Source organism: Polyodon spathula, chromosome 3 (genome assembly GCF_017654505.1).
Source record: "Polyodon spathula isolate WHYD16114869_AA chromosome 3, ASM1765450v1, whole genome shotgun sequence".
Classification (NCBI taxonomy): Eukaryota; Metazoa; Chordata; class Actinopteri; order Acipenseriformes; family Polyodontidae; genus Polyodon; species Polyodon spathula.
Genome location: NC_054536.1, coordinates 26,078,373 through 26,103,960, shown reverse-complemented (window position 1 = coordinate 26,103,960; position 25,588 = coordinate 26,078,373). Strand labels below are relative to the sequence as shown.

Genomic DNA, 25,588 nt, shown 5'->3' with positions numbered 1-25,588 from the left:
ACGGCCGAAGTGGGCGGCGTCAGAACCAGGAAAAGTAATGCAATACACAAAACACAGGACGGATGAAATGAAGTGATGAAGACGCCTGTTGGCGCCGGTTTAATACAAAATAAAAGGTTTACACAAACACGAAAAACACAGGACACGGCACTCTACGCCAAAATAAATAGACAAACGAAAACAGACTAAACTTAACAAAACGGTGCACGGACAGACACTGACAAACACGGTGAGCGGATACTTTCTCCTCTTATTATTATTATTATTATTACTACTACTACTACTACTACCACTAATTTCCTCCGTCTCCAATCCCGTTCTCCGCTCACCGAACACCCAACCGCCAGTATGTGACAACGTGCATCTATATATACTATTGTGCTGGGATTCAATTACCAATTAATTATTCACTTGAATCCCAGCACGTGAATTAATAAAGTGCAATTCCCCGTGCTCACATATTACTACATTTTACTTGCACGTGAAGTGCTGTGCAATCCTCGTGCCTAAATACACATATACATTTTTAAACACTCGTGTTACACAGACCCCTTTATATCCCGTGTACCAATGTCTATACACCAACATTTAAACACACCACACGCAACACATAACAGATAATATACACAGGGGCGGGCACTTTGTTACATATACCCCCTCCTGTGCAAAGCACACATGGCCTCAATGGCCACCTCCCCCCTTAAAAGCCCAAAAGTCCCGCCCAAAGTCCTTGGCCAGGACCAGAGGCTTCCAGGGGCCCACAGGTCGTAATGCTGTCAGCGGGGTAGCATTCTCCTGCCAGGGTAGTCCTAGCAGCGGAAAGGCTGCTTGGGGTGTGGTCTCCTGACCTTCCCCCTTCTTCGGCGCCGGCAGCTCCCCTTGGTGGGGCTTCAACCACCGTTCTTCCTGCAGGGAAGAAACTGCAGAGGGAGCAGGTCTCCGGACCTCCCCCACGATCTCCGGCGGCGAAACTGCTGCTGGGGTTGGCGGTCTCCAGACCTCCTCCCCCTCCTCCGGCAGCGAAACTGCTGCTGGGGTTGGCGGTCTCCAGACCTCCTCCCCCTCCTCCGGCAGCGAAACTGCTGCTGGGGTTGGCGGTCTCCAGACCTCCTCCCCCTCCTCCGGCAGCGAAACTGCTGCTGGGGTTGGCGGTCTCCAGACCTCCTCCCCCTTCTTCGTGGCCGGCAGCTCCCCTTCGTGGGGTTCCGGCCACAGTACTTCCGGCTGTGATGCGGAGCGGCGGGCAACCCCAGGCGGCGATGCGGGAGGCGATGCAGAGCGGCGGGCAACCCCAGGCGATGCAGAGCGGCGGGCAACCCCAGGCGATGCAGAGCGGCGGGCAACCCCAGATGCGAGCGGCAGGCAACCCCAGGCGGCAGAGGCATCCTTGGGCGAAGCGAGGCTGGCATCCTTGGGCGGAGCGAGGCTGGCATCCTTGGGCGAAGCGAGGCTGGCATCCTTGGGCGAAGCGAGGCTGGCATCCTTGGGCGAAGCGAGGCTGGCATCCTTGGGCGAAGCGAGGCTGGCATCCTTGGGCGAAGCGAGGCTGGCAGTCAGGACAAGCTGGGGTGCGGGTGTTGGCCCTCTTTTCGGCCACTGCAGCCGGGAGGTTCTTCCCCGTGCTTCCCTCAGCAGCCTATGCAAGGGCTGCTGAGGACCGCCAGCATCTAGTCCTGGTCCTTCTGGTGCAGGGAGAGGCAGCTCCTGCTCCTCTCCCCCTGATGGAGGTGGAGGCAGAGGAAGCTCCAGCTCCTCTCCTCGTGATGGTGGGGGAAGTGATACCAGCAGGCATTCACCCTCTGCTGGTGGGGGAAGTGATACCAGCAGGCATTCACCCTCTGCTGGTGGGGGAAGTGATACCAGCAGGCATTCACCCTCTGCTGGTGGCGGAGGCAGAGGCAGCTCCTGCTGCTCTGCTCCTGCCGGTGGAGGTGGCGGAGGCAGAGGCAGCTCCTGCTGCTCTCCCCCTGCCAGTGGAGGTGGCGGAGGCAGAGGCAGCTCCTGCTGCTCTCCCCCTGCCGGTGGAGGTGGCGGAGGCAGAGGCAGCTCCTGCTGCTCTCCCCCTGCCGGTGGAGGTGGCGGAGGCAGAGGCAGCTCCTGCTGCTCTGCCCCTGCCGGTGGAGGTGGCGGAGGCAGAGGCAGCTCCTGCTGCTCTGCGCCTGCCGGTGGAGGTGGCGGAGGCAGAGGCAGCTCCTGCTGCTCTGCTCCTGCCCATGGAGGTAGGAGCGGCGTGTAGTCTCCTGGTGGTGGAGGTGGGAGCGGTGTGTAGTCTCCCCTTGATACAGGGGACTGGTGCGGCTCTCCCTCACTTGCAGGGGACTGGTGCGGCTCTTCCTCCCTTGCAGGAGACTGGTGCGGCTGTGGAGACAGCGGTGGGACCTCTGCCTTCCTCTTCCCCTTTCCCCTTCTCTGCCACCTCCTCACCTTCCTCTCCTGCGGCAGTTCCTCCTCTCCTTCCTGGTAGGGGCAGCGCACCACCGGGTGCCCAAACTCCCCACAGGCAAGGCACCAGCTCTGGTCCTCCAGACCACCGAGGAACTCCTCCAGGTCCTGGCAGCCATCTCTCCAGTCCCAGCCTTCCATGTTTTATTTTTTTTTTTTTGTTGTTGCTGTGGTTTTTTTTTTGTTTTTTTGTTAATTTTTTTTTTTTTTTTGACAAAACACCTCTCCTGGTCTGACGCTTGGAGGCGCTGTTATCCCACGCAGGACACCACGTGTCACAAAGACGGCCGAAGTGGGCGGCGTCAGAACCAGGAAAAGTAATGCAATACACAAAACACAGGACGGATGAAATGAAGTGATGAAGACGCCTGTTGGCGCCGGTTTAATACAAAATAAAAGGTTTACACAAACACGAAAAACACAGGACACGGCACTCTACGCCAAAATAAATAGACAAACGAAAACAGACTAAACTTAACAAAACGGTGCACGGACAGACACTGACAAACACGGTGAGCGGATACTTTCTCCTCTTATTATTATTATTATTACTACTACTACTACTACTACCACTAATTTCCTCCGTCTCCAATCCCGTTCTCCGCTCACCGAACACCCAACCGCCAGTATGTGACAACGTGCATCTATATATACTATTGTGCTGGGATTCAATTACCAATTAATTATTCACTTGAATCCCAGCACGTGAATTAATAAAGTGCAATTCCCCGTGCTCACATATTACTACATTTTACTTGCACGTGAAGTGCTGTGCAATCCTCGTGCCTAAATACACATATACATTTTTAAACACTCGTGTTACACAGACCCCTTTATATCCCGTGTACCAATGTCTATACACCAACATTTAAACACACCACACGCAACACATAACAGATAATATACACAGGGGCGGGCACTTTGTTACACACTCATATCAATATTTTTAGTTTTTAGAACATATGCACTAAAACATTTTAATAATTTATCATTCATCAGTACATTATTGCATTTCATTTTTGGTGGTAAATTTATTTGCTAGCTAACTTTGGGAATGCGTCTTCTGATCATGTAAAGCTGACTTCAGGGATTGCTAATAGCTACTTTTAACCAACTGGCAGTGTTGATCCTGTACATCATATAATTGCTCACCATAGTAGCTGTCTATAATTTGTGTCATTGTGATGTGTAGTTTTAGAACTATTTCAAACACATGTTTTTTTGTTTTTTGTTTTTTTTCTTAAGATATTTTGAAACCTAAAAACATAATATTACCCTTGTGATATAAAGCTTATTTTGCCTTTAATTTCAGCCAACTATTGCATAGTTGGAGAGTTTGCATATTCAGTTGCGTATATGATTTGTTGAGGACATGTTATAAAAGCTGTTTCAGATCCTACAGTATATGGTGACTTACTGGTAGGCTGAGCTGTTGAAGTCTGTATCCAACTTTTCTTCTGTAAGTGGTGCTGCCAACGGTTGCATCTGCAGTCTACAATGCACTTCAGAATTTTACCAATTTGAAACGCCCAATGGAATGTCAACTCATTGCTGCATCTCACTTACTACATCACCACTTGTTTTGTTCACCCGTCTAAGCAACAGAATTACCAAACTACAGAACCCTAAAGCCTGGGAAAACTGCCCAGATCTGTGGGGCATCTGACCAGAAGGGGTCACTAATATATGAATAGTAAACTATCCCCAGCCGACCAGCTTCCCAACCCCTGCAGGAACACAAGGCCAATGGGTCCTCAGCCAAAATCATCAACTTGGCTAGAGCAGGATTCAAACATGCATGACTCACCCTGCACTCCAATGAGCAATGCCTTTTCAAGGTGAGTCACTGAGGTTTCCTTTATTTTACTTTTAATAGCTGACTCTTACTTGCCCCCCTGGGTCCTATTGGAACTTGTAGACGAAACAATAATTTACAGCTTTTTATACCCCGCTATTGCAACTTTGGTAATGCTATCTCCCAATCATCTTTGCCAATTCTATACTGGAGATTGCCAAAAGTGGCATTCCTAATTCCCAGCAATATGGTATACGCATGCTGATTGCATCTATGGGATGCCAGTTGCCTGTAAGGACGATGCTTCTGTCACCAGTACCAAAATTCAACTTGTATTGCAGTGTCCAGTGTAGATAGATTTCTAAACCAGGCAGATTTACTGTTTTATCAAATACTCCTTAAATACTCCTGTCTGCTGGCTGAGGTGTAAAATAAAAACATCTTGCTTTTATTATTATTATTATTATTATTATTATTATTATTATTATTATTATTATTGTAAAGAAGTTATTCGACAGTGAGAAAAATTGCACACTAAATGTATCTAAGTTTGAGCTGGAGAGATATTTGGAGGCATACAGATTAAAAAAGGCAGGCGCCTATGTCAATTCCTTCAGACATCCCACCTATCAATCCACCAGAATACCAAATGGAGAACTGTGCACCCGAGTGGAAAGATGTAGAGCAAGCTGTGAAAAAAGCAAGGGCATCATCATCTCCAGGGTCTAATGGAGTTCCATACAGAGTGTACAAGAGTGTTTCAGGAGTTTTACAAATCCCGTGGGCTTTGATGAAAGTGGCATGAGAAAAACAGGTTGTACCAAGAGCATGGTGTCGAGCAGGTGGAGTCATTATACCAAAAGAAAAAGATTCTACAAACATCAGTCAGTTTTGCCCAATTTCCTTGTTAAACGTAGAAGGCAAGATTTTTTCAGCATTATTGCTGAAAGATTGCCAACTTACCTATTAAAGAACTGCTTCATTGGCACTTCGGTACAAAAAACGGGCATTCCAGGTTTCCCAGGATGCTTAGAACACATCAGTGTGATCTGGCAACAAATGCAATCATGTGACATTCCTGGATTTGGCTAATGCATATAGTTCAGTGCCACATGAACTTCGTTGGGCAGCAGTGTACTGGTGACAATAGCAAATTTAGTTAAAACCTACTTTGGAGATTTGTTTAGTTTTTCAGCTTCTCAATTCAGCTGTACATGTTAGTGCTTAGAAGTTGGCATAATGGTAGGATGCATTATTCTCCACTAGCTTTTACCATGGTGATGGAAGTAATTATTAGAGCACCAAAATGGGTAGTGGAAGGAGAGCGCTTGGCTTCTGGAATGTGACTACCACCAATTCGAGCATACATGGAGGACATGACAACCATGACTACAACAATAGCCTGCACTAATCAGTTATTGGACAAATTAACCAATAACATTTAATGTGCATGAATGCAATTCAAGCCCACTAAATCAAGAAGCATCTCTATAATTAAAGGTAAAGTAGTAGATAAAAGGTTCTACATTAATGGTGAGGCAATACCAACAGTGTCTGAGAAGCCAGTGAAAAGTCTTTGGAGATGGTATGACGGGGATCTAAAGGACATAGTTTGTGTGGGAGAAGTTAGACAACAAGTAGTAGAAGGGTTAAAGAGCATAGACAGCAGCGCTTTACCGGGCAAACTGAAACTCTGGTTCTTTCAGTTTGGTCTACTGCCAAGGCTGCTGTGGCCACTGACTGTGTATGAGGTTTCCTTCACAAAAGTTGAAAAGCTGGAAGCTTTAATCAGCTCATACGTCAGGAAATGGTTGGGAGTTCCACACTGCCTCAGCAGAATGGGACTTTATGGTAAAGGAATACTGCAGCTACCAGCCTCTGCTCTAACCGAGGAGTTTATGTGCGCCAAGGTCCGACTGTGAATGACATTAGTAGAGTCACGTGACAAATGTGTAAAGGAGGCAGCACCTCCTAGCCGTGGAAGATGCAAAGTCTACCCTTCGAATCGGTGATATCGTGGAGCAAGTTCAGCATGGAAGAGGGGGTCTTGATCTCAGTTCAGCTCGTCAAACATGGCACAAGGCAGCATTAGCTCAACGGAGGAAGCTGGTAGTCAACGAGGTGCAAAAGCAGGAGGAGGGGATGAGGTGCGTAAAGCCATCTCCCAGGCCAAGCAGGGAGAATGGATGAGATTGGAGAGTGTGGAACAACGCAGGTTTGGCTAGCAAGACCTATGGACAGTGGAATGGGGCAGGATCAGTTTCCTCATCAGGTCAATATATGATGTTCTCCCATCACCACAGAACCTAAACCTCTGGGTGGGAGAGGATCCCTTGTGTTCTTTGCATTCATCACCTGCAACACTAAGGCACATTTTGACATAAAGTAAGGTGGGTCTTAGCCAAGGATGGTTTACTTGGTGCCATTACCAGGTGTTGCGATGTTTGGCCTTAGCATTGGAAGACAATCGTAACATGACAAATAAGTTGCCACCAGTTCCATCAAAACATTACACACGAAAGACAACATTCCTCTGCCCAGGAGAGCAACTGCCAAGAAAAAGTGTTAAAATCAAGCCTTGCCCAGGACAACTGGAAGCTGCTAGAGACTGGAAAATTTTCCACCTGAGATGCCACCTCTAACCTTCGACCAGATATTGTCTTGTGGTCTGTCTTGTGTCTTGTGGTCTGGATCAGCACACCTACTTCAACTGGTAGAGTTAAGAGTGCCATGGGAGGATGCTGTGGATGAGGCATATGAGAGGAAGAAACTTTGGTATGCTCAACTAGCTGCTGATGTGGAACAGCGAGGATGGAGAGTCCAGGTTTACCAGTGGAGGTGGGTCGTCGAGGATTTGTGGCACACTCTACAAACCTGTTTCTCAGAGATGTCGCATTTTGTGGCCAAGAGTTGAGTCGCACAGTGAAGAACTTATCTGAAGCAGCAGAGAGGAGCAGCAACTGGCTGTGGTTGAGACAGAAAGATTCTGGTTGGAGAGCTTAAGCACAATAGAAAGAAAGAAACACTGATGTATGGGTGAGTAAGCTGGGACGCCAGAATCACTGTCGAGCCCTCTTAAGGTGTCGTGGGCTAGTCGATGAAACACCAAGGATGGAAGGTGCCCACTTGAAGACCTCAGGGATGTACCCTACTTAGCTCAATCCAGACGGTTGTCATGCTGATGCACTTTGGAGACCGCACTGTGGTTGATCCCTGGAGCCAGCATCGCTGCCAGTGTGTGTGCTGATGTGCTGGGGAGGCATGGAAATAATTTAGTAGTAGTAGTAGTAGTAGGAGGAGGAGTATTATTATTATTATTAATAATAATAATAATAATAATAATAATAATAATAATAATAATAATAATAATAATGCTGAATTCATTCAGGGAAGTTCGGTGTTAGAATTAATACAAATACATATGTCCTGAACTAACTGACTCAGTGTTCATTTGCATGAAAGGAACCTATAACGATATGGAACAAGGTGTTCCATTGAAAAGGAAAAGGGTTGCCAATAGCTAAAATCCTGTACAGCATATAACATAGAGAACAGACTAACAATTCACTATCAGTAGAATAAGACACTGAATGAATTGCACTTTTGATAAAATAAACATATTTTATTATCTCTTAATTTCTGGCAAATGATTTACTGCCAAGAACAACACACATTTTTGTAATTTCAGAATGGTGCATATGTTTATTGCACACACACTTTTTAATATAAAGAACTGCCCAGTTCTATAGAGGTGAAACGATGGACTGGCGAATTTACCCCCCTTTTAAAATAAAAAAAAAAGTAAATATCCATTAAGATTTTACCTGATGTAAATATAATCGAACACTTTTACCCTCAGCAGGTTTCAATAAAAAAAGTCTCTTGACTGCATTTTCATAAGGGGTCACTGCAGGGCCAACATTCTTTAAATGTACAGTTTGTATCTTGTTTTTTTTTATTTAATTCCAGCTAAATTATTATTAATATTATTAAAAAGCTAGATTGTTCCTTCAGCCTCTCCATATCAAGTAACTTCCCCTTTTAGCCATTTGTGCATTCTTACTCTGGCACCTCCCCAAGTACTGGTTTGACTAGGCTGTACATCAAAAATGCAACCCAGTGCACGCATTCCTAAACTTAGACCTTTTGTCCCAGCTCACTTCCTGTTGATCACGCAGCAGCTCTGATTGTCTGGCTCATCATCAGGTTGTTCACATGGAGAGTGGAGTTCAATGTTCTTAAGTACACAAATCATTTGAAGCAGTATGTAACATGAGTATGATGCTATCAACAAAGCCAGAATTCTTATCCTTGCGATTTTATTACCTTTTTTAATACAGTGAAAGTGCCAGGAAAATTTACAGCAAAGCTGTTTACTCTTAAGCGATTAATGACCTCAGGGGTATCAGTAGAGGATCAGCCATATTTAACAATGGTCTTCATTTGAAATTCTGCAGCAACATGTTTCAGAATGAGAAAATGAACCTTTCTGAGCTGTATGTTTTAGTGGGTTTCTGCACGCTGCCTGTACTTTGTGATTAATTGGAAACCATTTAAAGGAAAAGTTGCACAAGGTGCTCTGCCTAAATTAAATAGTCAGTAGTATGTTCTACAAGCTAGCCGTTGGATTTCATTTTTGTCTGTCTGTATATCCTCTATGTTTGCTTTCTACCTCATTTCTTGGTGAAATACTGTAGAAACTGCTTTTAATATGACCTCACTATAACTGTAATATGTATTACATTTAGTTAATTCCCTTCCTGGTTCAAACATATCTGGGCAAATGATTCCATTATCTCAACACACAGTGATGCAAGCATTAATCAAAGCTTTGATCAGTACGTTTTGAAAACACGATGGCTATTCACTTCATTTACAAACACATTTTCAACATCGAATGAGTTTTCTCAATAGCCAACAAGATTCAAACCATACTCACATGACGTAGCCTACACTCCAAGAGCTAGTGCTTTTACAAGGTGAACCACTGGGGGCACCAAAACATGTGCTTTTGTATTATTTTGTATTTGTGTAAAAATAGACAGCAAAAGCTGAGACGACTAGAAGTATGTTGACGTGATTCGAGGTATGCTGATGCAATACTGCAGACTCTTTGCAGGAATCCTGTATTGACATGAAAAAATGTGCAAGTCCAGTGCCTGATATCGTGTGCTCCACGTCAGTGCAACACTTATGCTACGGCTTTCAGCATTCCAAGAATGCTCGTTTTAAGAGACATTCCTCTCAAGCCTTGAAAGCACTGGAAAAACTTTTCACAATTTCACAAGAGTTAGGTTGTTTTTAGGAAAAACAGAATAAGTCTTTCTGTTTCCTTCCTGCAGATTTCAAGGGTCCATGTTCTTATTCCGAGGGCACTGTCTGTGGCTGTCATCTATTTAATCTGCTAACACTTCATTTGGGGAGTGCTCTGCTACCTGTAATCATTTCTTTGTCACTTTTCACTCCTTCTTAGTATTACCTTCCATCTTCATCGCCCTCCAGCCTTTACAATTTAAAATGATAAAATAATAGCTTTCTAGGTGATGATTATCCATCTGACAAATGAGGGTGTTAAAATTCTCCCTTTAACAGGATCGTACCTAATTAAATAATTCCATACATTTCTCATGCCATGTACATGGCTTATTCACTCTATAGATCTCAGATGTATAGTTCTGAAAGAAACCTATGTTCATAGCATTTTCATTCCTATCTAGGTATTTTCATCTCGTTTTACAACCATCATTTTTATTTGGTTTCCAAAATTAGCATTTTTCAACTCATTGACTCATCAACTTATCAACTCGTTCATCTTATTTGCAAGTTGGTTTTTCGTTACTTAAGTTACTTACTTACTTTTCGTTTTTTTTCTGTCATAAATTTATTTTGATTTAAAAAACTGGTGGTAACTGGTCACGTTTCTATATTATATATATATATATATATATATATATATATATATATATGGTAATAAGCAAATGAGTCAGGTTGGTGGAGTTTGTTTACAAGTATTTCAATGAATATAGCCATGTTTGTGTGGTATTTAATTAAATTATAATGAGGTTCCACCTTATGCATATAGAAAGTGTTTCAAAGAAAATAAATTAAATTATTTAGATATTACTCAGACTGTCCTGGTAATTTCACCTGGAGAGTGAACTTGTCTGCGCCCCTTTTATGGCTTTCTTTCCTGTCAGCAACCAACTAGCTGCTTCACCTAATGAGTGACTTGCTTTGCAGCCAGTGTAATGCTTTGACCCTGAAGACATGGCTGAGGTGAATGACCTAGGAAGTGAAGTAGTCAGAGATTACATATTTGCTGTAACGTGTTTTTTCTTTTTCTTTTTTTTAAGTGCACTTCATATTACGGCAAATGAAAGTGCCTGACGGAGAAGATTTGTGAGATTATTTTGTTTGCTAAAACTATTACTGTTGGATTTCAGTTAAAACCTTAAAAAATATGAATTTCTGAAAGTACAGTGAAACCCGTAAAAACCTCAACATTCATGGCTGTTTCAAAAAGAAGGGGTCTTCTTCATGCAGCCTCTGTCATTCACTTGTATTAGTAAAACATCTATTCCAGGATTTACTAGCATTTTTTTTTTAAGTAACTTGTTTAGGGAAATCTGTTATGCTTCACATACAATACAACCTATCTGTGGGTAGTAATAATTCAGTCACATTTTACCAATTAATATTGTGTTCATCATCAGAACGTTTAGCTTTAAATTCCAAACAGACAAGGCACGTGAATCTCGGCACTATGGACTCTGTTTATTAAAGCTGATTACTCCGGTGTGCAATTGCACACTCTCTGAAAGGAAAATAGGTCAGCAGGGAAAACTGTGAAGTGACAAACAACTACGACACTCTTTTTAGTCTTCAATCTATCGTGGGCTGCTTCTTAACTGTTTTATTTTTGTTTCACACAATATAGGAAATAGAAGTTTGGCCTCATAGGCTACTGTAAATAAATGAATACTCCAAAGTGCATGTGACATCTTTAAAAAAAAAATGAAGGGAAATAAAACACTTAACCTGTAACTCAGAAGGTTAATTTAATGACTCAAAAACTGTTTGTTGCTATTATTGTAAGACGATTTACATAAGAAAAAAAATGAAGGATGTAAAAAAATAAAAACTCCTATCACTTATGGTAAAACTTTGTTAAGAGTAGTCTTTAATAGTACCTACTGGTAAAAAATATACACAACCTACTCAATATATTGCGGGTCACGAGCTCCAATATAAATCTGCTATATACTGAGAGCCGCTATATAGTGAGAGACCTATAGAAAAACAAATAGGCTAACAAATACTGTACAACCACTCCCTCGTTTTATCAGGGGCATGAGGTTCCAGTACAAATCATCTATGCAACCTGCATTTTCTCATTTTTTTGTATAACAAGCAGCACACCGTTTTAGTTCGTACTGTGGAGGGTAATTGCGTCTCATCAACTTAAATCTCCAATTAATTTAGTTTTACTCTCCTTTCTCAAATGCACAAACTTGCTGCATTGAAAAAATCCATTCCCAATACAGGAGGCCTGTTGCTAGGGAGCTGATGTCACTGCCCTGTGACTTTTGCTAGTGTATTGCTACCACAAGTGAACACCTCAGTGAACATGCTCAGTCATCATTGCACTTCATAAGGAAGGTTTAAGCAGATAGCCAATAGAGGCTATGCCAGCCAAAGCACAAGATCATCCAGAAATATAAGCCTGAAAGCTGTAAAGCTGCCCCCAGGTCTGGGCACCCGAAAGACAGCACTGCTCACCAGAATCACCGCCTATGCTGTTCGAGTTTGAGAGATAGGACGGTCAGTAGTGTTCACTTACTGCAGCAATGCAAGGTGTCTGCACAAACTGTGAGAAGGTGCCTCTTGGAGAATGGTCTGGTGTCAGGGAGACCTGCTAAGAGGACCATACTGAGCAAGAAAAACATCATGTATTTCCTGAACTTTTGTCACACATACAAAGGCTGAACCAAAGATGGTTTTGGATTAAGAGTTTAAAGATGCAAGGAGAAAGATACAAGCCAGAATGTACCTTCCCAACAATGAAGCATCCGGAAACTGTTCCTATCTGGGGGTGCTTTTCTGCCAAAGGCACAGGATCCCTACATGTTTTACCCAAGGGGACAACTATGAACAAGGACTGGTACCTGAAAATACTCCAAGACCAACTCCTCCCTACCACTCAGAACTATTTTCCTAACAGTGCTTTTTACTTCCCCTTGCCATTGAGCCAGATAAGTGAAGAAATGGTTGGAAGATGAGAGTATCACGCCACTTCAATTTCATCCTGGAAATTCAATCCTATTGAGAATGTTTGGGGTCTGACAGGGCAGGAAGTCAGGAAAAGTCAACCATGCAACTGAAAAAAAACTAGAATCAAGTGTAAAGTGTAATCTAAAGAATAACTCGACCCTTCAGCGCCTCATTGAGTCCATACCCGAGAGGATTAAGGAGTCTTAAAACACAATGGAATGCATTTTGTAGTTTCTTTGATTACATGATGTTAAATAAAACATCTAAATTATGTTCATACAATGTATGCAATGTTATTATAAGAGCGAAATAACTGAAGTGGCAGTGGCAAGAAGGACAGACCATCGCTGGACCAAGGAGATACTAGACGATCCCAAGAGATATAAAGCGACCAAGAAGACGACCTCCAGGAAGATGGCAAGATGAAATTAGGAAACACAACGGAGCAACATTGATGAGAGATGCAGCAGACAGACTTTTGTGGAAGAATCTTAGGGTGGCCTTCATCAAGCAGTGGATTGAAAAAGGCTAAAGATGATGATGATGATATTTTTTTTTTTTTTTTTTTTTTTAATCCTAAAATGTTAAGGTGATGCAAAACTTTTTAGCCATACCTGTATATACACATAGAGTAAGTGGGGCTAGACAAGTTGACATGTTACATGATTTGAATGGAATGAGGAAGACTTTTATGTCCTGAAACTTTGGATCTCCAGACGAGACCAAAGCCAGTTAAAAACAGATATAAAGATATGATAACAACTCAATATTGGAAAAACAGATCCCAGAATGAAACTAGAAATGAGTCTGCAGGTAGTGTTTTTGAACAGTGTGTAACCACAACAAAAAACAAAACCTTCCCATCTTAGTATTTTTGTAGAAACAGATTTCATAGATTTAATACTGAGTTGCTTGCAGATGTCAGTGTCTACTGCTAATAAATGTACAATGCATCAAAAACAGAAGATTATTCTGTCTGCTGCTTTACCTGTTCTGTTTCAGAAGCCCTTTTGCTGAAAGTGCCCTGTTAAGTTATTTGTTTTCCTGTCTTGAGGGCTTCCCCTGCCAATGGCTCTCCTCCTCACCAGATCTGTCAGGCTAACAGCTCTCTGAGATCACTAGGTCTCACAGACAGTGGAGCTGGAATCACATCTGATGAAACAACGTTTTATGTTGGTGTCTTAATGGGGTTGTCAGCAGTTGCCATATTCAAGGTCTTGCTTATTCATCCAAATCCTCAGAAAACATTCCAGTTTCAAAACAGAAAGAGACAATTAAAGACATTTACCATGTCTGGTTTCGTACTACCAAGTTAGACTTCAAGGTCCCAAGACTGAGGTAACAAGTCCAAAGATATTATTTGAAACATTGCCCATTCCCATTTTAAATGTAATGGTAAGGGAAGAGTTTAAGTTCTTGGATTCCTTACCAGGCATTGCTATAACCTGATACTCATATTATGGGCTCAGGTTCCTGCTCATAAACTGATTATGGGAAAACGGTCACTCTTCTGTGATAAAAAGAAAAAGTCTGTTTTTGTAAGCATGTACTGTAAGGATATATTTGGTGTTCACTTTCTGCCTACTTTATTTGGACAACCCATGGGTTTAGACTTTTTTTTTTTTAGATATCACTACTGATATATTGGGGCTGCTTCATGTTTGCATGTTAGTTTTTTTGGTGTTTGGTTTTTGGTTAAAGTTCAGTGACTATAGCAATACAGTCAATTGGCAGCTTTAATATTTTTCAGTCTTTAAACAAAATAAATGTGTTTCACAGATGTGTGTGTCATGACGTTTGGTGGAGTTATATTTACTGCACTCTGGTTACAACTAGCGAAAGCTGGTTCAGTGGATTATGACCACTAGGATGTGTCCAGATCTGAATTTCTTTTTTAAAGTTGCTTGTATATACCAACGTACATACATGCATGCATGCATACAGACATACATATGCTGCGTGGTGTTCTCACTCTGTTACCCCACTCACACCCTTTGCTGAATATCCTGGATACCCATCAACAGATAATCATTTCTTTGAATAATACTGACTAGTACACCTTCCCACAAACAGCTATCTGTTTTCTAAGAAAGCAAAACGAATGGGATGGGGAATGTATTGACTATTTTACCATCCCTTGCTCGCTAAGTGTCCCTATTAGCTAGTTGCAGCACCTGCTTAGAGAGGGAAGGGTGACATTGTCTTTCCCTGCAGTTACATATAGCCCTTCCTAGTCCTGGTTTATTCATTGCATGAAACACTTATGATTAGGCTTGCTACTTTTTTATTTTAACCGGTAAAGTTCGTTAAATGTCGAATTCCCAAAAAATATCAGTTTGAGTGAAATAAATTTCTATACGAGAAATGTCGATAAAACCATTTGCTATTTCTTTTTTCTTACCAAAATTATAATTTCATCTCTAGTTTGTGTAGTTTTAATACTTGCTGTCTGTCCCATCTCCGTTCCACTCTGAATGAGGGGTCACTGTCAGTCAACTCAGTGGTCCCTTAATAGGCTAGTGTAGTTTCACTGTCAATCATTTCATCCTGTTCTGACAGATCTCATTGACTGAAGCAGCGCTAGAATATTTCCATTCGTTTAAATGACTGTCAATCATCAAACATGCACCAACTGTGCACTTTCATTTGCCAGCTACAGCGCCTGTCATTCAAAGCGCCTACTTTGAAATTAGTAGGTGTAGGTAGGCTTTTGCTATAGGTATACAGTGACAGTTACTAGTTTGATTTGAAAATGTGACCCAAGAGGAAACACTTAATGAGTATTATGCACAATACCGTGTCAGGACAAAGCAGCCCTGTCTGTCTGGCCTTCCAGTGACTCTGGAGTCTGGCTGTGCTGAAGCAGGAGAGGGGTTGAGCTCAGACTCTGGATAATAAGTGCAAGTTAGTTCTGTTGAGCTATCTAATGTTTTGTTCTGTGTATATTATTTGTACTTGTAAAAAGTCTGTGTAATACACTTTTATATTGCGATTTCTAGGGCTTATTTGAAACAATTTTTAATTTGTGTAGGATCTTTATCTATACAAGATATAGCTCCGCTGTGACCAAACATTATTTCAATTAGAATGTTGGTAACCATGGTTTTGTTGCATGTTGAATGTGATAAAGGGATTTCGCTAAATGAGAAGTTTCTCAGTGGCATAAAAAGTCTGTTTGTTTTTTTTTTTTAAGCATAAAGGTTGCTTTCACCCATTCTCTGCTTCAATTGAAAAATGAAGATTGACAAAAAACTAATCGTCGATTTGGCAAAACAATACAAATCGAATAGTAGCAAGACTATTTGTGATATAAAGGTCATAAACAATGAACCATAAAAAACAACATAATTGCAGCGCATGTGTTTTTGTTTTTGTTTTGTTTTTTAATAGTAGACAGGAACACATATGTACAGCACTGATAAATAACAGCTGTGGCCAAAAGACTTCATCACTTACAATTTTAGGATTGAGACATAATTAAAAAAAAAGAATCACTATATCAACATCATTTTGATCTTTTATTTAACATCATGGAATCAAAGAAACTACAAAATTTAAATCGCAAAAGTCTACCGGAAGCCATAATCGTAGTACAGTATTTCGTGTTCAATTTTTTTCAATTTGTGTCAGTTTTTCTTCAAGTATGTGAAAAACTACAAAGCGGTATGTAATTCAATATGTTAATTGCTATTCAGAAGATTTAATTTGACTTCATGAAGCAAACTATGTTCATTTGATAGGCTAATGCAAAATGTTTAGCCGTAGCTGTATATGTATTGACTTTGATAAAGACCTCTCATTGATTAAATTTCGTAGTGTAATTTTCAGAATATAATGCACACCCTTTTACAAAGATTGGGAGACTTGCTGCATGTTGTATATGGGTTATTGAATAATAGTATTCTGCAGTGTAGGGTATACTATGGTGTTGAAAGGATAATATACAAGAGTTGCTTGTTATAAAATAGATGTACCTTAAAGCCCATGTTAGATTTACTAGCAACTTTTATCATCTGCGATCAAATCCCATGAGGATTGCCGCATATAACAGCCTTGACAACGTATTGTCAACGTTCTGGCAACTGCCTGGCAACGCGATTGCTTAAGTGGACAACAATCCTACTACAAGCAACAGGATCCAGGCAATATCCAATCAGAGCTCTGGTGTATGTCACGTGATTCTGTCTGCTACAGTGAGAACAATAGTTAAAATGGACAGGAAAGCCGCAATTACTGGACTTAGGACAAATAAATACTTCTCATAGAGTTTTATGAAGGTTGGTCAATGCTGGAAGAGTTACTTTTAACAAGTTTTTAAAACTTCTTAAAATCTTTGGTCCAACTGTCGTTAACTATAGGGGAATACAAATATAGCTGCTGTAACTCTGCTAAACCAATGACCTTATTTTGTTATTTAGTTACCTTTTTTAAACTGTTACTCCACAGCACTGTGATAATATAACCATGAAAGGACGTTTTTTATTATGACGGACAAAAGAAGAAGAAAAAAACAATCGCTTTCTGTACATATATATCAATATATATATATATATATATATATATATATATATATATATATATATATATATATATATATATATATATATATATATATATATAGCTAGATAGATAGATAGCTAGATAGATAAATGGCGTCTGCCAATAAATAAATAAAATAAATCGTAATACTGTATATTGTACTTGTTCTCCACTCTGTAGCTGGATGTATCGTCACTTTGATGCTCATTCAGTAAACTGTGAAAGCAGCCTTTTCCTGTCTCTGTGTAAGAGCCACTTCTTAACCCAAATGCTCTTTCACTGGTGTTTGTGTTTTTCTTCATCTTCTAACAAATGAATTAATAGAAGTTCACTTATGACTAGGGCTGGGATTTAGTCACAGTGGTTGCGGGTGTCATGGATTCCGTGACTTTTGCTAGTGTCCGCGATGTTTGTTTATGTAATATAACAGGTATACAAGTCTTAGAGAGGCAGAATTTAGATGTTTCCCACTGTAACGATGGGATCCAGTATCCAGGCCAGAAGGCAGTATGAAGTTTATTTTAGTATTCAGATGCCTCAGACCATACACAGTCCATAGTTCCATTCTATAACATGTCACGGCTTCTTCTAATATTTAGTCGCTAGTTCTACGGACCCATCCAAGGTATTTCTACATAGCTCATCTCCATGAGAGATATACAGTAAGATGGTGCCAAATAACTGTTAACATTACTTAAAGGTGTAGCAACCAGTTAGGGTCAATATACTAGCCTCTGAGATGAGATTGGGATCACAACTGTGGTTCACCTTATTTTGACTATTATGAGTTGTATAAACAGTGATTAAACTTTCCTTTTCAACACTGAAAATATGTTGTTCTAATTGACTTTCCTCGTAGCTGGTCCCAATTAGAGTTGGTATTGCCTTGGTTTGACCATCTATCTACCTATATTGGTGTAAGGTGACCAGAGCTGAACACAATATTCTCAGTGGAGTCTAAGCAGTATATAATATAGAGAATAATGCATGGGGTAGTGTGATACGAGAATTTAATGCCCACCCAAGAGGCAAAGCTTGAGGGGTTTATCCAAGCAGCCCACCCCTAGGGTGGGCATTCAATTCTCATTTATCACACACAACCTCCCCATGCAGTATTTTTTTATAATCTCTGGTGAGCAATTTTTTTTCTGCCAGAGTTCTAATATTCTGTGCAAGTTACTTTTCAGTTTGACAGTGTTGCTGGTGTTAATGAGCGCCTGTTTCCTGTAATAACTGGTTATTGCAGGCTATATCAACTGGATGAGCCCATTGAAAAAATTGCTTATTTACATAATCTTATCAGAACTTCCCTTGTGGCTATGTCTGCCCTGTTAATTGCATCTCACAATAATATGTTTCATATTGTATTTATATAAAAAATAAATAAACTTTTGGTTTGTGGTTGCATAACTCAGTGTTGTTGTAGTTGTTTTTTTTAACTGATCTGAAAGACATGCCTAATTAATTTGAATCCTTTGAACAGAAAAAATATGTTCAATTCCAAATGTTCTTTATACTAAGTGAATCATGCCGTAGTCACATCCTCAGATTTAAGTTTCTAATTATCTGGGAAGATTCTTTAACAAAAGTTTTTGAGATTTCGGTGTCCAGGCGCATCTGGTAAAGGCACTCTGCTGACAGTGGAGTTGCCATGGGGCGGTGTACAATTGGCTAAGCGCTGCCCAGGTGTGGGGGTTAAATTTCTCCCTGCCAGAACACACGTTTTTTTCAGTCACAGCAGTTAGTGATGTACAATGTAGCTCCCCCCATGTTACTTGGGACTGATATATTTGTTCCAGTTCCAAAAGCATTTCCAAATGAATAGCTAAAAGTTAAAGTTATTTCTCATGCATAGACTTAAAAATGGCAACCTTATATTGGCACTTACCGGTATGTTTAAGTATCTATTTACTTATTTTTCAGCAAGCCTTGCCATCTGTGTACTGTATATAGTTTTTTTGAACTACTTGTATGTACCCAAAAAATATTATCTGTGTTTTCAAATTAAAAACAATGAGAGATTAAAAAAAAAAAAAAAAAGTATTGAACTGAAGGAGCTATTTTCTTTTGCCAGTTATGTTATTGGAATTCTAGGCCTACATGTGGGTGGTGACAAACCTTCTTGTTGAAGGGGTTTTCCTGCACAGGTCAGTAACAGCACCTGACCTGAGCCTTTCAGCAGGGGTCTACTGAGCTCCTACAACAACATTCCTGGGGTCGATGTTTTATGGGATATTAATAACAGAAGACAATCAAACAATTATGAGTCTCAAGTGATAGAATGCTGTCCAGAGTAGAATTCATGTTCTGGTGTAGGAGGTCATGGGTTCCATCCTTACTCCCAGCGCTCGTCCTCCCTTGGGTGATGTAAAATCCAAGTGATTAATGTCATCCCACAGCCTGCTGGAATGCTGCATGGGCAGCAGACTTCGTGTTGTTGTTTGTATATGTACAGTATGTATAGGGATGTGCTTCAGATGGTGTTCTTCTGTATTAAATTTATGATGTTTTGTGATATGAAATTGTACTGAAAGACAATTACAAGTAATAGAAAGTATTGACATTATGCTATTTACTCCAAATGTTTTATAATTCCAGCTAATGTTTGATATGCATATATTTACTTCATGTCTTTTGACAGTTTGAAAATATTTGCAACTAAGATGGTATGATAAGTTTGTAGTGCCATGAAAGGAAAACACAGATGAGCTGCTTGAAATATTGTGACTGTTACCTTCCAGTCTTTAGAAATACCAAAGATATTCTATTACACCAAGATACTCAACTCTGCTGATTCTCTATAGGGATTTTCATCACGCTGCACGCATAGGGTTGTGGGATATATACAGAGAGCTTGGGAAAGGTTTTTCTACTGAGAGTCAATGGAGCGGTGTCAGATTGAGCTGCTTTGAGCTGATTTGATTGATGTACAAAAATATAAAAACCTTGCGAAGTCTGTTTTACTCTTGCCCAGGGTGTCTTGACGAAAAACATAATCTGTGTTATGCATGCACACAAAGCAAAGATTAATGCTTTACACAGCAGATGCAATTATAAAAGTGTATTTGTTGGATTTATTGGTATTTATTTACCATATATTTGACTTTCACTTCAATCGTTTACTATAGTAACTTCTCTGTAATTATAAAAAACAACACATTAATAAAGTAAAGACCATTATTAATTAATTATCGTTTTAATTATAATTTTTTTAATACAATTTAAATAAGACAATTGGGAATACCGGAATCAGTCAAGCAAATTATTTGATGTATTTCACATAATATTTCATTACGGTAATGATACTGCAATCACAACATGTTTTTACACAGCTTTACAAAATCCACATTTTTGTGTTCAACTACATTATGCTATCATTCACCCAGGTTACGGTAATAAATTTGTTCCGTGGACCCTGGACAACAGTAAAACGACATTGAAATGTAAAAAAAAAAATGTAAACACTGAGAAAATCAGTCCAATCCCTTCTTCATAAGCCCCTTTTATACTGTCATGCTACACCTGGGATTGCAACCCAGTGTTATGCGAGTCGGCTACACGATTTCACACTGCTTTTAGAAAAAGCAGGGTCGACCTGGGTGACAAAAGAAAGTACACAATACGCGTACACAATGTCCTGGAGGCAGCTTGCTATGAACAATTCCACCCGAGCTTTGCTGGATTGAATCATCGGCCCAAATACTGATTAGAACCTGCTGCAATCTGGCTCATGATGTGTCTCAATCAACAGAAATATGGCTGAACAGAATAAACAGAAATGTCCCTTACGCAGATGTGGCTGTTGTTACTTTGTCTGCTTCCGAATGCCCATAATGCGGGTCAAAGTATGCCAACCCGGGCCAACCTGGGTACGACCCGGTTACGGGGTTTGTGACCCGGATATTCAGAACCCCGGTTGGGACCCGAGTAGGGGCGCCAGTGTGAAAGTGATTTTCACACTCAATGACACCCAGATGACAGCCAATAGAAAAATAGCCCTGGACCACTCTTTATACCCCATGATCCCTTGTGCTCTATGTCACAGAAGTAAAGGCAGAGTTGAGTTTCTTGGCAATGTAAAATATTTTTGTAAGTTCCCTCTGCCATTTTCAAGATTTATTTTACTCAGGCGGACACCTTTTTTTTTTTTTTTTGGTATACACAAAAGGTTTAAAGGATTGCATGCAAAATAATTTATTTCATGTTTAGAAAGAAAAATAAACGCTGTGCAGTAAACCTATTATATATCATTGTGTTTTAGGGAGCATAACAATATTTTCAAAATTAGTTCTTCTGGTTGTATCACAGGAGGGGACTATTAAAGTGATTAATAAATGTGGTATATGAAATTAAGAAAGACCATGACAATGTATTCCAGCCAAGGTCAAAAACATCCAAATTAGTGAGATTTACCTTGTCATTTCCTTTCTTTTAGGCTGCTAAAATTGATACCCAAAAGTTTCTAAAATGAGCGAGTCTCCCTCCAATTGCCTGCAACATTACCTTAAAGTGTATAAAATAAAATGTGCACAGTGTTTGTTGTAAGCACAGCTACTTCTGAAAAAACTGAAGCTTGAAATATATTGCTGTGTTATGTCCTCTTATATCACAGTAGCTTATTGACTAAAGTCCCTAGAAACAAGAAGAAAAGGAACAAAAATAGAGCAGTAGCCCTCTCATTAAGTGAGGAGCATCGATATTTCTTCTAGCTACAACACAACTTTCTACCAATTACTCCTTTTCAGAAGTAATGTAAAGGAAGTTAGGCTCTGTGTTCAGAAACAATATCAAGCTCTGCAGCTGTCTAATGTATTGCGCTGTGAATTAATTGAATTACAATTGAACAAACAAATTAATAACGATGATGAATTTGGCCGGAGACCTTGTCCCTGGGTGCTCAACAGTTACTTGCAATGCTGGCCGGCTACAGACGATATCATGTAGGCTAGTGCCGCAGGTAGGCAGTGGCGTGATGGCCATCTTCCCCCAAGACAAAGCCGCCAAACCATCACTGGATAATGAGTATGATGGTTACGCAAAACCCACAGTGGCACACTACCCCCAAAAAATAGGAAAAGGATGAATGACTGGATAAAATAAAAATGATGAATGAGTATCGCAACAGCCGAAAAGTAGCTGCTAAGACACGAGCCCCCCCCCCCCCCCCCCCCCCCCCCCCCCCCCCCCCCCCCCCCCCCCCCCCCCCCCCCCCCCCAGAGCATGACCACACCGAGGGAGAGCCCAGCCTCTCCAGCCTGCCACACACCCTACAGAAACGAAATATGAACTGCTAAGCACTCAGTAAGGAAAAAAAAAAACCTACTTACTGGTAGGAGGAAACCTTAGGGAATCCATGGATGATGGTAGCCTTTCCTCCAGGCTGCAAAGATGGCCGTCTCCCTGTTCGGCCCTGCCGCACATGATGGAGAGGCCAGACAAAAGAAACAACATGAGTGAAAGCCCCGCAGAGCCTTTAAGCGCTTGGAGATGACGTGTTGTTTAGTGGGAAGATTCTCCTTCCAGAAATGCAATCAAGTTTCCCAGGGTGCGCAGGATTCGAATCAAGAAATACGTCAGGAAACCGGAGGAAATCACGTTGCGAAATGAAATATACAAATAAAATTTGAGACAAGTGAAAACTTGAACTGAATTCAGCATCAGACTTACTAACTTCATTTATATCTTTATTCCCTTTAAATCATGCTGTTTCAAAGGGTACCAATTCATTATATGCTGTCAATGAAAATGATTCTCATGCTAATTTTTTTATTCCAGGTTATGGCTTTGTAGATTTCGACAGCCCGGCAGCAGCGCAGAAAGCAGTGACCTCTCTCAAAGCCAATGGAGTGCAGGCGCAGATGGCAAAGGTAATGCACAGTTGCTGTGTTCTCTTCAGGCTTCCTGTCTAACAATGAGGGCATTATTGTCTGGTAGCTGATATAGATGCAGCAAATGATTGTTTAACTGATTATTGATCGTCATGGCTTTTTGATAGCCTTGCATAAGCATTGATTGATTTAATAATTGCTCTGCTACCCTAGTTTGAGTTTTACGCCTCATATAGGTAGCTACCCAATAACATATGTATTACTTGTGCATTGCTAAACTAAAGTTTGTTTACTTGTGTATGTTCTCTGATGAGAAATCAGATGATTCTTCCTACTTTTTAAATAGAATTAACAGTTACAGGATAATAGTTTTCTCAGTGCTTTAGTGTAATAATACAAGTTCTCTTATGCTGGCGTATATTAGAAGGGGTTAAGAATAATATGCATTTCATTTTATGAGAGTGTAAAATCGGTGTGGTATATGCTATAAATTAAATATTTGGAAACCTGGCTATTCATGTTTTATACTTGGTTGAGTTTTTTGTAAAATGTGGAGAAAAAAATAAACTATCAGATTGTAAAATGGGAACATTTGTATCCCACTACACTGTCTTAAATAAAGGCATGCATGTTTTTCTTTCATGCCAGCGTAGCCAGAAAAAGTAGAACTGTCTATGGTGTATTTCCACAAGACTGTAGTTTCTTCTTTCTTGGACCTACAGGATGTTGCTTGTCAAATGTTTCAGTTTGCAGAGTATCATTCACCTGCTTTGCACCTACCAACAGGGCAAGGAGAGAGTTGCTCTGTCGTGTATGAAGAAAGCAGACAAACATATCAAATACTGAACAGTAAAGTAAAATGGATTTAGACTACAGTGTCTTTTATCTTAATAATCTTCCTACCTTCAAAAATAGGAGTTAGTTAAAGACTGGAGTAAATGCTTTGTAAATAATGACCCTTGTATACGTTTTACTCGGTTAAAGTTGATTAAAAAATATTTGTAATTTACCAGTGAATTACAGTAGGCCATTTTAAAAACAGGCCAGTCTTAAATATCTGGTGGTTCCTTAGATATTTACTGCAAGTCTCTTCTTTTGTTGCCAAGCTGAGAACTGTAATCTTGAATTCCCATTTGGAAGTCTATTGTGTAGTTTCCTCTGTGGCTTTGTGGTGCTAAAAGGTCATGTGGAAAAATGATTCATTCCAGGGCAGAGAAGAGAACTGTTCAAAGTCAGTGTTAGCATTTCCAAATACTGTAGTACCAAGTCTTCATGTGTGGCCAGCAAAAGCTCTGATGTAATCCTGAGATTAAGCAGAGGATTACATCAGAGCTACTGTTTTTATTACTTTGAAGCTGCATGGTATTAAAATCATGAACAAGTTTTAAAAATTCAAAAGTTTAAAGTATCCCTCTGTACTCACTCACTCACACTAGGCTTTTCTCCTTGTTAAGCTGGTTGACCAGCATGTAACCATTGACCTTCCCCACCACAACAGACTACCCTTACTTTTGATCCACAGATGTTGAATGAAGTATTTCTTACATCCAGTGTTGCAGGGAGACAGGTTAATTGTTACATGCTGAACTTACAGTATGTTTGAGAGCCCATTTAAAGTTATAACAGGGTTTAAACTTTAAATCACCAGGATGTGACAAAACAGAAAACAGAAAATGATATGCAAAGTGATTCTAAACACCAACAAAAATACTTTAGTTAAGACAACTGTCATAGACCCTGTGGCAGGGCTTAGGCCTGTCCTGTAAATAGTATGGTTTGCTTTGGGATTTCTAAATAAAATATGACTTTGGGTTAGGTTGTAAATAATGATGTGTTTAATTTGTTTAATTGGATGGCAGGGCTGGGAGGTTAGACCTACCTGCTTGCCTAATTAAAAGGAATGTGCAGCAGGTGGCCATGGGGGAATTGAACAAGTGACAATCAATTAACCCTGCTCACCTGCCTTTAAAAAGAAGTTGAAAAGCCAGTTTCTTTGTTCATCTTGGTGCGGTGCTGTTTGTGTGTTTGGTGCTTTGTCTGCGCAGTCGGGAGGTGAAGGACTTTATGGTAGGGATTATTTTAGGGGATTTTTAATCCTACCAGTTTATTTAGTTAATGTTAGGAAGAAGGTTCCTGGTGCGGGACCTCCCTGTGTAGTGGGAGTAGCGCACGGCCTGAGCTTGGCCGCCTTTTATTTCTTAGCTGTTTTTGAACAGTGGTTTGGTTTTCCGTTTTGTTATTCATGTACTGCTAAGTATATATCCTCCGGCCCTAGGGCTGCCATTGCTGGTACCCTAGTGGCGGTCACCAACACTGCAACTGCTTGAAAAAATAAAACCTGGATGCCTGAGCGGCGTTTCAGATACACAACCCTCTGTGTCTCTTATGTTTCTCAGCGGATACCCACACCATAACAGCACACCCCTGTTACAGACCGGTACTAAGGTGCGCTTTTAAGTAGGTGTGCCGTCTCCATTGCTAAGTCCACTAACTGGTAGGTAACAGTTAACAGACAGCAACTACCTGCACTGCAGTCAGGATGAGAGAACAGGATTAGAAAATCACGGTAGCCTGCTCGTCTGAGGCGAATTAAATCTGGTGAGGACTAGTTGATGTCTGTGTCTCAGTAGTCCTCTGGGCGAGTGCTTAAAACAAGTGTATACATAAACTTTCAGGTTCAGTCTTGCGTTAAAAAAAAATGCAGGGAAGCCAA

The 25,588-nt window shown here is 40.6% G+C and overlaps 1 protein-coding gene across 7 annotated transcripts in view; it reads left to right on the top strand.

Annotated features, from left to right (window-relative positions):
• rbms3 (RNA binding motif, single stranded interacting protein) overlaps positions 1 to 25,588 on the top strand; it is a 362,894-nt gene that overhangs the window by 206,095 nt on the left and 131,211 nt on the right. For all 7 annotated transcript variants that reach the window (XM_041244823.1, XM_041244820.1, XM_041244822.1 and 4 more), the window contains one exon: positions 22,823 to 22,914. In XM_041244823.1, the coding sequence (XP_041100757.1) occupies positions 22,823 to 22,914 (92 nt within the window). The remainder of the gene's footprint in view (positions 1 to 22,822; positions 22,915 to 25,588) is intronic.